The following is a 12,784-nucleotide window of genomic DNA, read 5'->3' on the forward strand; positions in this document are numbered from 1 at the left end:
CGCTGCGTGTATGTAATTCTGCCGGCCGCTTAACCCCTTCTGATGCCGCCCGCCTCCTGCTCCCGCTCTGTATACATACCTCCTCGCTCCACGGGGTCCCGGCGTCCTGCTCTCCCGCCCGGCCAATCAGTGGCTGCGGCAGGGCAACACACTGATTGGCCGGGCGCAAGAGCAGGACGCCGGGACCCCGTGGAGCGATGAGGTATGTATACAGAGCGGGAGCAGGAGGCGGGCGGCATCAGAAGGGGTTAAGCGGCCGGCAGAATTACATACACGCAGCGGTCGTTCAGACCGCTGCGTGTATGTAATGACAGTGATCTGCCAGGACCTAGCCGACTTGCAGCGTTATTAACGCTGCGAGTCGCTAGGTGTGAAGGCACCCTTAAAGTGTTGAAAAGTATGGAAACTGTTATCCCTATAAACATCTGAGATTAAGCTAACCCCACTTATCCAAAACGAAGGCTCTAAGTTGTTCGATAAATGGGTAGGTTGTGGATTGTACCATAATGGCAGTTTAATTTTAGTTTAGATCTATTGAAGCCCCACACAAAGGGATGAAAGAGGGAGTGGAGTCGCTTAAAAAAATATAGAGGAATGGAAACAGCTGCATGCTCTACAATATACAGACACTTGGGCATACCCACCCTCCTGCTGCATCATAAAAAAGGACTTAGTCCAATTAATCTGTAGGCCTGAAAAGGAACCAAAGCTTTCTATAACTTGTATGGCAACCAGTAAGGTGTCCTGTGAGTCAGAACCATGTATTCAGCATAAAAACCTATGTGGTCTTCCCGCATGCCATTGATCACTCCCTTGTAAATTGGTGACTGACGGATCAAGAGAGCAAATGGCTCTATAGCTACCGTGAACAGGAGGGGAGAGAGGGGACACCCATGTCTAGTCCCCCACGAAAGCCAGCTATACGATGTCTCTGCAGGTCTTTTATGTGGAACATATTAGTATACTCCACCACCTTCTATCAGGTTTGAGAATACTGTTAGGACTCGAGCCCTGCGTTCAGCTCAGCATCCATAGCAGTCAGACTGCTTTTCATGTTTTGCTCTGCTATTCCTGGTTGTAGCAGTGTCCAGTGTTGCACTCAACCTACTGATCAGCACTAGATTTTTGTGATCACAGTGATTTGACTGACAACTGACTCTCCCAGTCAGCTGTCGGTATCTGGGCTGGGCTTGGACTTCTAGTCCTATAAGTATTTTCACTTGTCTCAAGTTCTTTGCCTGTGATAGGGCCTAGTTTCCTTCTGCCTTCTTGATCTAGCATTTTGTGACCTGACCATTCTGTGTATTTTGACCTTTGGCTTTTATGACCTCGACTTCTCTTTCAGATATCGATCTTGTACCTTTGCTTCCCGTACGTTGCCGACTTGGACCGCTGACCCCCTTTTTATTGTGTGAATTGTCTTGTCTTGTGTTACCACTTGCTGCAGTATAGGGAACGCCGACCCAGTTGCCCGCTGCCACCTAGGGCAGAGTGCGGCAAGCAGGTAGGGACAGCTGGGGCAGGTTCAGCATCAGGAACCGCACTGTCTGTGTCTTCCCTAATCAATCCTGACAAATACACAGGAAAGTGCTGGAAATTTCTACACTACCTAAAGGAGTACCCACTAGAGACTGCAGATGTCACTTTTCCTCAAATTTTCTTCTATATCTACCTAATCTTGTTGGTGGATAAGCAGTGTAAAATTAGGTTTTATCCCTGGTCAGCAGTGGACACTTCAAAGTGACAGCACCATGAGGGGTCTATTTTACGCAGAGTGGCCAAGAACAGACACCTGGAAGTGGCAGCACTAGCACCGTCACTTTTTAGACTCAAAGGGGCCTAGCACAGAGACCTGGAGGTGGCAGCGACAGCAGTATTATCCTTCTTGATCCTGAGGGGCCTAGCACTCAGACCTGGAGGTGGTAGCAGCAGTGGTAAATGCAGCTGTTGGTGGTTGATCACAATAAGTTGCATTGTTTTCTGATTCTGCCAGGCAGTGAGATGGTGACTTTCGAAGTGCCTTCTCATAGAAGAGGTACCAAAGTTTCCGCTTGAGCCACGGCTCATCTTCTGTTTATGTTGTCAGGTGCTTTAGTGGCTTAAATTCACCCAAGATAGCCAGCAAAAATGTTGTTGGGAAAAGTGAGACAATAAGCAGAGTGCTACACACTAACCACGGGAACTGATGAAACCTGCAAGTGCTTCTGTGGGTTACCTGACACAGTGATTGACAGACTCAGTAAAGCAGTCCTGCCTCACTGCAACCAACTCTAAATTGCCCTGCCTGAAGCTATAATCACCCTCTCTCTCTTTTTCTGTCATACGCTACACCGATGCTTCTCCAGCAACTGAATGACGACTCCCTGTTCCCTGCTACACTATATAGAAGGGGAGTGGCCGTCAATAGGGGAAGACTTTGAACAGAAATCCCTTGCTCAAACTGATGTCTTAAAAACACCTGAAAAATGTTTTACACCATGTTTGTTAAAGGTTTGATCTAACTCGGTCAAAACTTGGCGAAGAAATGAACCCGGGTTCAACGGGTTCGGTTCACTTATCTCTAATTTCTAGCTCTTCTTTGCTACAAGTGCTACTTATTATCTGTGACTTTTACAACTTTGCATGGTTTTTTGCATAAATCCGCACAAGCTTAGAGCAATCTTACTTCAAATTTTTCCACACAGACCTACAAGTGGAGCAGTGAATATGCACAAACTCATCAAACTGCCTAAAACTTTTCATACACGGGAGAAAGGCTACACATGCTTACCGGCATAAGATGAGCGGAACATAAACTGCAGATGATGAATTCCCCCTATGTGTGTGCAGAGAGATGAACAGATATGGAATTTCATGTAAAGAAACTTACCTGTAAAATCTTTTGAGTAACCAGGTCTCTTCTTTTCCCTTCTCAAGTCTCTGATGATCTGTTTATTGTAATTTCGGAGCACTGTATATGCCGTATACTTCTCAGTGTCCTCCCAGTGTCTGATAATATCGCACAGTTCTCTCATCTTCCACTGTGACGTTCTCTTCTCCATCACATTATTGTATTGTTCCTGAGTCAGCAGCTTCTGGTCCCAGAGATCACATAGAAATGGATCCACATCTGTTATCATTCTTATAAGATCTGATCGGTGACAATCTATAAAGTTCACTCTGTCTGTAGAGAGAGGAGGTTTATGGGAGAAACACACAACATTATTACATGTCTGTGGAAGTTTCTTTTTCTTTAAAGGGGTTTTATGATTTAAAAATACTTGTCCTCTATTCACCGGATAGGAGATAACTATGAGATTGTTGGGGGTCCAACCTCTGGGTCCCCCAGGGATCTCTGTATCAGCGCTCTAACTACTTTGTTTGAATACAGGAGCAGGTCGGCACTTGACCCACGGTTCTATTCATTCTCTATGGAGCTGCTGGAAAGGGCTGATTACAGCACTTGGCTCTTTCAGGCTATTACATCTGGCAGATGCTCCCAGTGGTGGATTGGCTTTAAGCATGCTCTGTGAGATCATGTCCCCTAGCGATCTGCCCCTACGGGAGACACAGCGGTAACCCTCATCTATGATGTCTGCGAGAACCGCACCGAGCATGCTCAAAGCCAATCCACCACAGGGAGCATCTGAAATGCTGACAAACACGCTGCAGTGTATGTAGATTCACCAAGTCCATACATACATACACTAATAGCTCATGCACCAGTTTTTATTAACTGTGAATCACATCATGTCATTTACATCATTGAATGCACCAGCTGTAAATTAAAATACGTAGGATGTACTATCCATAAGTAAAAAAAAATCGTATCGGTGAACATCTGGCAGACATTAAAGGGGTACTCCAGGCCAGCTGTATAATCCGTGTTTTGCCGGGGAGGGGGTGGAAATAGAAGGCTCCGGTGACTTACCTCCGCTACGACCACTGAATAACTGAGCTGCCTTGAGACATCAAGTGGCCACGGGGCGCTTGAACCGGGGAGGTAAGTCACCGGAGCCTTCTATTTCCACCCCCTCCCCGGCCAAACACGGATTATACAGCTAGCCCGGAGTACCCCTTTAAAAAGGGACCCTCATGTAAGTCATCGGGAGCAGCTAAATATTTTGTCCATACTCATGCAGGAGATGTCTCCTCTTTTCTGTTCTATGGCATAAAGAAGTTATATAAACCCATAAGAGGTGGAAACTGGCAAAAAAAAGTTTTACATATAGAAGCTGAAAATATATTTTGTTTAGATACCAGAGCACCCAAGGGCTTAAATTTCAAAAAAGGCCTTCTGTTTCATTATTAAGAAAAATTTCTTTTTCTATATTTTTTGATTTTTATTTTTAATTTTATTTTCATGCATTTTTGATTCATGGTAATAGTTATTTTACAATATTTGTTTTTTTGTTTGCATTTCCACCAGAATTCTTGTCCCTTCAAAAATGGTTTCAACGCACCAAAGGCATTGGTACCTTATTCACATGTGGCGTTTTATGTTTCCAATTTGTTTGTTACGTTTTTCTCCTAGTTGCACAGAAAAGTTAATAGGATTAAAATCTTATATTGGGAACCTAGACAAATATAGGTCTACATACATAGGTGCTTGAGAAAGACTGTAGGAAACATAGTGCATACCAACATTTATCTTGCACGCATTACCTGCCATATGGTTAAAACACAGCTGGGTAATTTAACTAAACTCTGTTCTCAATCATGTGACATACCTCACATTTGGGATTGGCCTATTTGCGGCCTTTTAATCATCGCACACCCGTATTGTTTTAGACATGACTACACGCACATGCGCAAAACGCAGCATCGAGCTACAGTGCAGCCCCGAGTAGGTTCTATTTTAACTTGGATATGGAATAAAGCTCAATGTTTTACCATTTTTTTTCTGTTTGGATGTGCTGGATCGACACTCTTCACACCTATGAATTTGGTCCCGGACATCAAACAGGTGAGCCGACACACATATTGTGCTGGATCAACACTCTTCTTTTGGAATAGTGGTAACAGTGGTCTCAGTGACCTCACAGGGCCAAAGACAGACAGGTGTGAAATTTATTTAAACCTTACTTGACCTTTAAGAGGTGTGGCCATGTTAGCAACCGCCCAGTGCCTAGGAGAGAAAGGTAAAGGTGGAGACACCAGTAGCTCTCGCTTGGACTTAGTACTGTTAATGGTGGAAGCAGTAGAAGCACTCTCTTGGACCCAGTAGGGCCTAGAACAGTCTGTTGAGGGAGTTTTGCTACTGGTTAACGTGGAGCTTAATCACTGCATTAACGAATCCAGGACTGCAGACTCGTCCTAACATGACCACATTGTACAGGTAGCTGCACCTTGTTGTCATGCCTCCTACTAACACCACCACCACTTGTGCCTATGACTCTTCTACCTTTACTACTAGTTCTGCTGCTGCCACTGGTCATACACTAAGGAGGGTCAGACTTTAGTACATTTGGACACATTGATTTTTTCTAAATTAGGAAAATCAACCTTATAGTTACTTCACAGGGTTAAATTAAACCAGGATAGTTGGATGACTGCTGTATAATGACGGTTCTTATCCTGCCAGGCAGAGCTTCATGCTGAGTTTACACATGGCAGTTTTTTGAAAAGTGGAAAAGTCCTCCCTTTATATTCTCCATCCCATTTGAATCCACCTCTGGCTTTGGCACTAAAACTGCCGTGTGTGAAATCAGCCTTCTCCTGTGCCTGATTTACCGTGATTTACACCTCCTCACAGGTGTCGATTTCTGTGCTTATGTAATGACATAATACTAGTGACATGTAGTTTTCTGCACACCATGTAATGAAATAACCACGCTCCCGCTCTGCACTGATTAAATTGAGGCTGTCGTTATTACCCCGCAAGTGGAGGTGAGAAGCACGGGGGACCCTGCTGTATGTGACAGAGCGCTCACCAACCCGTACCTCTTTTCCGACCTCACCTCCGACCCCCTCCGGGTCGGTGCAGAGCGCCTGATCCTGCGCCTGCAGCTGATCAGAAGACCGGAGTCTCCCCCCCTCCTGTCTCGGGGCTGGGATAAGCTCCGACACTACAGCCTGGAGCCCTACCGGCCCCAAGACGCGGACATTGAGCCCAGGGAGCGCTGCGGCCTAGTGCTGCCTCATAGTGTCCTACACTCCCTGCCCATGTCCAGGCTTCTCTCCCCGGCCAGCACAGACCAGACATCTGCCGACTGAGGACTGGACCGCAGCTACTGAGGTGACCGCTCTGCCCCATGCCCCTCCTGTCACTACCTGGACCCGTTTTGTCATGTGCATCAGAGTGTGTGTGTGTCTATATATATATATATATATATATATATATATATATATATATATATAGACACACACACACATATATATATAGAGAGAGACCTGTCCTCCCCCCTTACCTCTTCCTGTATGTGCTTGGTATTTGTATGTAACCCCCTGAAAGCTGAAGAGTGTGTGACACTACAGCCTGGGGCCCTACCGGCCTCAAGACGCGGACACTGAGCCCAGGGAGCGCTGCAGCCTAGTGCTGCCTCGTAGTGTTCTACCCTCCCTGCCCGTGTCCAGGCTTCTCTCCCCGGCCAGCACAGACCAGACATCTGCAGACCGAGGACTGGACCGCAGTTACTGAGGTGACCGCTCTGCCCCATCCCCCTCCTGTCCCTGCCTGGACCCGTTTTGTCATGTGCATCAGAGTGTGTGTGTGACCTGTCCTTCCCCCCTTACCTCTTCCTGTGTGTGCTTGGTATGTGTATGTAACACCCTGACAGTTGAAGTGTGTGTTACATCACTACAATCCCCATAAGAGCTGGTGTGTGTTACATCACTACAATCCCCATCATCCCCATAAGAGCTGGTGTGTGTTACATGACTACAATCCCTATCATCCCCTGAGAGCTAGTGTGTGTTACATGACTACAATCTCCATCATCCCCCTGAGAGCTGGTGTGTTACATCATTACAATCCCCATAAGAGCTGATGTGTGTTACATGACTACAATCCCTATCATCCTCCTGAGAGCTGGTGTGTGTTACATGACTACAATCCCTATCATCCCTCTGAGAGCTGAAGTGTGTGTTAGATGACTACAATCCCCATCATCCCGTGTGTGTGTGTGTCTGTGTGTATATATATATATATATATATATAATATATATATATATATATATATATAGAGAGACCCTGCCCCCTTGTATGTATATACTAAAGCTGGGCGGTATCTGCGGTATTTTGATCTCCCCGTCTGAGAACTGGGACGTGAAAGCTGCACAGGTTGGTGTGCTGTATGAGCAGGGATGCTGGCCATGTACCCCCCTCCCGGCTGTATACCTGTGTATTTATGTCCTGTAGTGGCTGTATACCTGTGTATACACGTCCTGTAGTGTGTATATAGCTGTATATCTGGGTATATATACGTCCTGTAGTATGAACATAGCTGTACGCCTGTGTGTACAAATTGTGTAGTGTGTACATAGGTGTATACCTCTGCTGAGACACCCTAATAATGATAGTGAGTAGCTCAATGAGTTATTTTTTATTCTACTTTTTTTTAAAACACAATTGAAGAGATTTATCAAACATGGTGTAAAGTATAACTGGCCCAGTCGCCCCTAGCAACCAATCAGATTCCACTTTTTATTTTCCACACAGTCTGTGAGGAATGAAAGATGGAATCTGATTGGTTGCTAGGGGCAACTGGGCCAGTTTCACTTCACATAATGTTTGATAAATCTCCCCCAATATCGCCCAGCCCTAACACAGGGTGGGGGGAGGAGGTGAATGTTGCTAACTTGATGCATAAGATGTGTGTGGGGGATCAGGTGGGGTAGTGTGTGTATGTGTGTGTGTGTGTGTGGGGGGGGGGGGGTCAAATGGCATCGTGTGTATATGGGGGGGGTCAGGTGGGGTAGTGTGTGTGTGGGGATGGCGATCGGGTTAATTGCAGGCACATATCTTATTACTAAGATATGTACAGCAGGCACATTATTACTACATAGGAGACACAGCAGGAGGCATTATTACTATATGGGAGGCACACTGGGGGTATTATTACTACATGGAGGGGACAGCAGGAGGCATTATTACTATATAGGAGGCACACTGGGGGTATTATTACTACATGGAGGGGACAGCAGGAGACATTATTACTATATGGGGGCACAGCAGGAGGCTTTATTACTATCCGCTTATGACGGCACTCGGAGGGGCCCATGCCCCGGATGTTTTAGGACCCTAGAAATGCCCCTGCTAATGATCATGCTTTCCCTCCTATGTGTTTGCAGAGAGATGAAAAAATATGGAATATCAAATAGAGAGACTTACCCCTAAAATGTTGTGAGTAACCATATTTCCTTATCCTCTCCGCCTCTTCCAAGTCTCTGATGATCTGTTCATTGTAATTTCGGAGCACTGTATACGCCGTATACTTCTCAGTGTCCTCCCAGTGTCTGATAATATCGCACAGTTTCTCCATCTTCTCCTGGAATGTTCTCTTCTCCATCACATCATTGTATTGTTCCTGAGTCAGCAGCTTCTGGTCCCGGAGATCACATAGAACTGGATCTACATCTGTTATCATTCTTATAAGATCTGATCGGTGATCGTCTATAAACTTCACCCTGTCTGTAGAGAGAGGAGAAATATAGGAGAAACACACAACATTACATGTCTTTAGAGGGTTTTTTCCCCCTTAATTATTCAAAGGATTTTCCTGAATTGTTTGCTCCTAATGGTCCAGATGTATTCATCCTGTGTAATTATTAGACAATACAAACTTATACTAGGCAGTCTACAAATGCGGCGGATTTAACATGGTGACAAGTGCCATATTTTAGGACTTGTCTAAGTTTAGATCAGTTATGAGCTAAACCAAGGCACTGGCCACATTGAGGAACAGACCACCGGGATGGACTTCAGATGAGCAGATGAATGGTACCTGTGGTTTTGGGGGTTGATTAGCTGACTACGGTATCACTTAATATTAGATATGTTATTTCTTTATTTATATAGTGCCAACTGATTCTGAAGCACTTCACACAGATTTGTCAATTTTGGTCAATCCTTTAGGGCTCACAATTTAAATTTGCCTGTCTATATGTAATGGGTGTTAGTGAAGGCTTTAGAAGAGAAGGATTTAGGGGAAGTGGTCACCAGTGAAGCCAGGCAGTAGTGAAAGCAAATCATATGCTGGTCTGTAGAGCTGAAAGCATAACCAGCAGGAAGAGGGAAATGGTGATCTGGGCCCACAGAGCAATTATTTTTGGCCCCCTGAGGAAATCAATTTCATAAAGCTTCATAAAGAAATATTCCTGTTGAAATTTACGATTGCAATAGTAAAGAAAACAGACAAGTGACAGGTAGATTGACAGAGCCGATACCCCGTCTATAAAGTAATTACAGTAAAGTGTCATCCATCAGATTATACTGAGACACTACTAAATACTAAAATCCTCTTACCTGTATACATTGCTGTTCCCAGTCCATGTCCTGAAGTGCCCACTGTGAATATAAAATCAGAAAATTCACTTTACTCTCTCGGGATAAGTAAATAAATGCATCATAAAGAAAATACGAGGAAACAAGGGGAAAATAGTGATGCTGGTGAACTTCCGAAAGCTTCTCCCATCTGCAAAAGGTATTTCTTCCCGGAGTACTCGGGTTGGTGGGGCAGCAACTCTAGGTAGAGTCCTAAACTCAAGTCAGAATTATGGTGGTCACTGTGCTTTTGTGAATTTTCAGTGAAAGAAAAATCTTTTGTCTCCTTCTGCAGATCTGTTCCTCCACACAACCCTGTCTTTGAGCTCTACAGGCATGAACTGAGCGCTTCCGATATTTCCAGAGTGGCTCACTGATATTGAGGCCAGAAGACTGAGATGGCCACTACAGAACCTTCACTTTGTTCTGCTCTAGCCAATGACAGTTCAAATTGGCCTTGTGTTTTTGATCATTGTCATGCTGTAACGTCCAAGTACGTCCCATGAGCAGCTTCTGGGCTGATGAGTGCAAATTTACCACCAGTCTTTGCTGATAACATTCTGCATTAATCTTTCCTTCAAATTTGACCAAGTTTCATGTACCTTTGTAGCTCACATCCCCAAAACCTCAGTGATCCACCCTCATGCTTTACAGTAGGAATGGACTTATTGACACCTCTCCAAATGTAATGTTTATGGTTGTAGCCAGAAAAGTTTGATTTTGGTCTCATCACTCCAAATATTACCTTATTCCAGAAGTCTCTGTGCTGTTTGGTGTATTGCAGGTGAGATACTTTGTGGCATTTGCGCATTAATGACTTTCTTCTTGCCACTTGACCAAGCAGTCCATTTTTCTTCAAGTGCCTCCTTATTGTGCATCTTAAAACGGCCACATGGCTAGTTTTCAGAGTCCTGTATTTCAACTGATGTTATTTGTGTGCTTTTCTTTGCATACCAAACAATTTTCCTGGCAGTTGGGCCAGAAATTTTTGTCAATTTGTGTCAACTTCTGTGCATCGTATCATGCCAAAATAATCAAAATAATGTAAACTTTTGATCAGGGTCATTTGGATGTTTTTGGTTGTCATGATCGACCTATCATTGGCTACAGCAGACCACAAAGAAGGTTCTGGAATAGCCATCTCAGTCTCCTGACCTCAATATTATTGAGCCAGTCTGGGGGAATCTCAAGTGTGCAGTTCAAGCAAGAAAGCCCAGGAATTTATAGGAACTGGAGGCTTTTTGCTAACAAGAATGGGCAGCTTTTCCATCTGAGAAAATCATACACAACCACCGCAAAACTTTTGAATAGGGTAATTTGAATGGTTTTGGTTGTCATTAGGATTTAAAACTAGAGAACACAGTAGTTTGACAATAAACAGCTTCACCCAACCACTAACCATGAGTGGGGAAAAAGTTTTTGTGTTATCATTCATATTATCTAAAAAAAAAAAGGACAATAAAGCAAAATTCTGCCGGGGTATGTAAACTTTTGAGCACAACTGTACATTGTCAGCTGGGAGACCTCATATTAGCTAGGGATAGAGCCTCTCCAGATCCCATTTAGTCAGCCGATTCCAGTCAGGGTAGAGAAACATTTCAGAGATAAAATCAGGAGAAATGGAAGGAGCGAGCGAAATATCAAAAGGGCAAGAACATCCGCTCCTATAAATATCTATTTGAGGAAAAAAACACATTTCCTGATGAATTCGGACCGACTAGCTGGGGGAAACATGTTGAAACTGGAACTGTTTTTAGTGATCATGTATATTGTGTGGACATGTCACTGGTAAAGTGCTCGAGGGGAGGTACATCTCACCCAGGTTGATACATAGTGTGAGATGGTGAGTCCAGGAGGCATCTGTGCTCAGCAGTGTTATGCTGCTGAGCTATTATTTATTATTGCCGGGCCTGGACTTACATGGAATGGCAGGTAGGTTTTGGTAGTGGGACTTGCCATTCCCTCCCCCTCGATCCAGTGTGGGTTTTGGGATCAGGTGAGCTCTGATCCCAATCAGCCTGAGAAGGCAAAAGGTGGGCTCAGTGTACAGGTCCTTGCTCTCAGGCAGGAGTAAACAGCCTGCATGCTGTTTGGTGAGAGCTGGGAAGACAGCCGCTGCTGGGGCCTGTTCACACCCCGCAATACTGCCGACTGAAGTGTCAGAGAGGTAACCTGCTGTGTTAGTTAGCGCCCAGACGGGCAAGACCTTTTTGTTTTGTTCTTAAAGCACAGTGTTGCTATATTTCTGTTATGACTGTTTATGCTGCAAATAAACGCCAAGCTGTTATTTTACAAGTCCAAGTCTGCTGTGAACTGTGTCCAAACACACCATCCCCCGGGAAGATCCCTACAATTGGTGGAGGATGCGGGCAAAACAGTTGCTAGGGGCAACGGTGTGCATCAACTTGGCTACAGCTGCTTATGTCCTGGGTGAAGGCTGCAGCTTCACTCCAAAAACAGACAAGCAACATGGAGGAGATGATGAAGCAGTTAATGCAAGTGAGTTTGCAACAACAACAGGCATTGGCCGCACAACAACAGGCTCAGGCAGCCGCTAAGCAGGATCAGGAGGCCGCTAACCTTCGCCATGAGCAGGCTAATCGGCAGCAACAACAGGCTCTGACCGACGCCAACCTTCGCCATGAGCAGGCTAATAGGCTGCAACAACAAGCTCTAACAGACGCTAACCTGCGCCATGAGCAAGCGATGGCTCAACAACAGAGACTTATTGAGCACCTGATAGCAAAGCAGGAGGCGTCTGCAGGTACTAATCCCCAGCTGGTGGCAGCAGCCGCGCCAGAGACTTTGTCTGTAAGAAGAGCTGTGCAGCGTGCGCTGCAAAAGATGACTGCTGATGACGATGTTGAGGCCTACTTAACTGTCTTTGAGCGTGTGGCTGAGCGAGAAAAAGTTACCCTCCACTGAGTGGGCAGAGGTCATTGCTCCCTATTTAACAGGCGAACCTCAAAAGGCCTACTATGACCTCAGTGAGCAAGAGGTCAAGGACTATCCTCGGCTAAGAGCAGAGATACTCGCCCGACTAGGAGTTACTGCTGCTGTCCGTGCCCGGAGGGTCCGTAACTGGAGCTACAGTCTAGACAAGTCAGCGAGGTCCCAGATGTATGATCTGATTCATCTGGCAAGAAAGTGGTTGGAGCCAGACACCTCTACTCCTGCCCAGATCCTAGAGAGGGTCGTGATGGATCGCTACCTCCGCGCACTTCCTGCTGATCTGCAACGCTTGGTGGGACAAGGCGACCCTAAGAGTGCCGACGAACTTGTCAGCCTTGTGGAGAGGTTCCAGGCGACTGAGGACTACCT

At 45.4% G+C, this 12,784-nt stretch overlaps 1 protein-coding gene across 1 annotated transcript in view; it reads right to left on the reverse strand.

The window, feature by feature from the left end:
* LOC138785269 (uncharacterized) overlaps window positions 1-12,784 on the reverse strand; it is a 98,647-nt gene that overhangs the window by 71,547 nt on the left and 14,316 nt on the right. The window contains exons 3-5 of the mRNA XM_069961062.1: window positions 9,446-9,487; window positions 8,312-8,611; window positions 2,870-3,163 (exon numbers count right to left, since the gene is read on the reverse strand). Coding sequence (XP_069817163.1) covers window positions 2,870-3,163; window positions 8,312-8,611; window positions 9,446-9,487 — 636 coding nt within the window. The remainder of the gene's footprint in view (window positions 1-2,869; window positions 3,164-8,311; window positions 8,612-9,445; window positions 9,488-12,784) is intronic.

This window comes from Dendropsophus ebraccatus, chromosome 1, assembly GCF_027789765.1.
Source record: "Dendropsophus ebraccatus isolate aDenEbr1 chromosome 1, aDenEbr1.pat, whole genome shotgun sequence".
NCBI classification, from domain to species: Eukaryota; Metazoa; Chordata; class Amphibia; order Anura; family Hylidae; genus Dendropsophus; species Dendropsophus ebraccatus.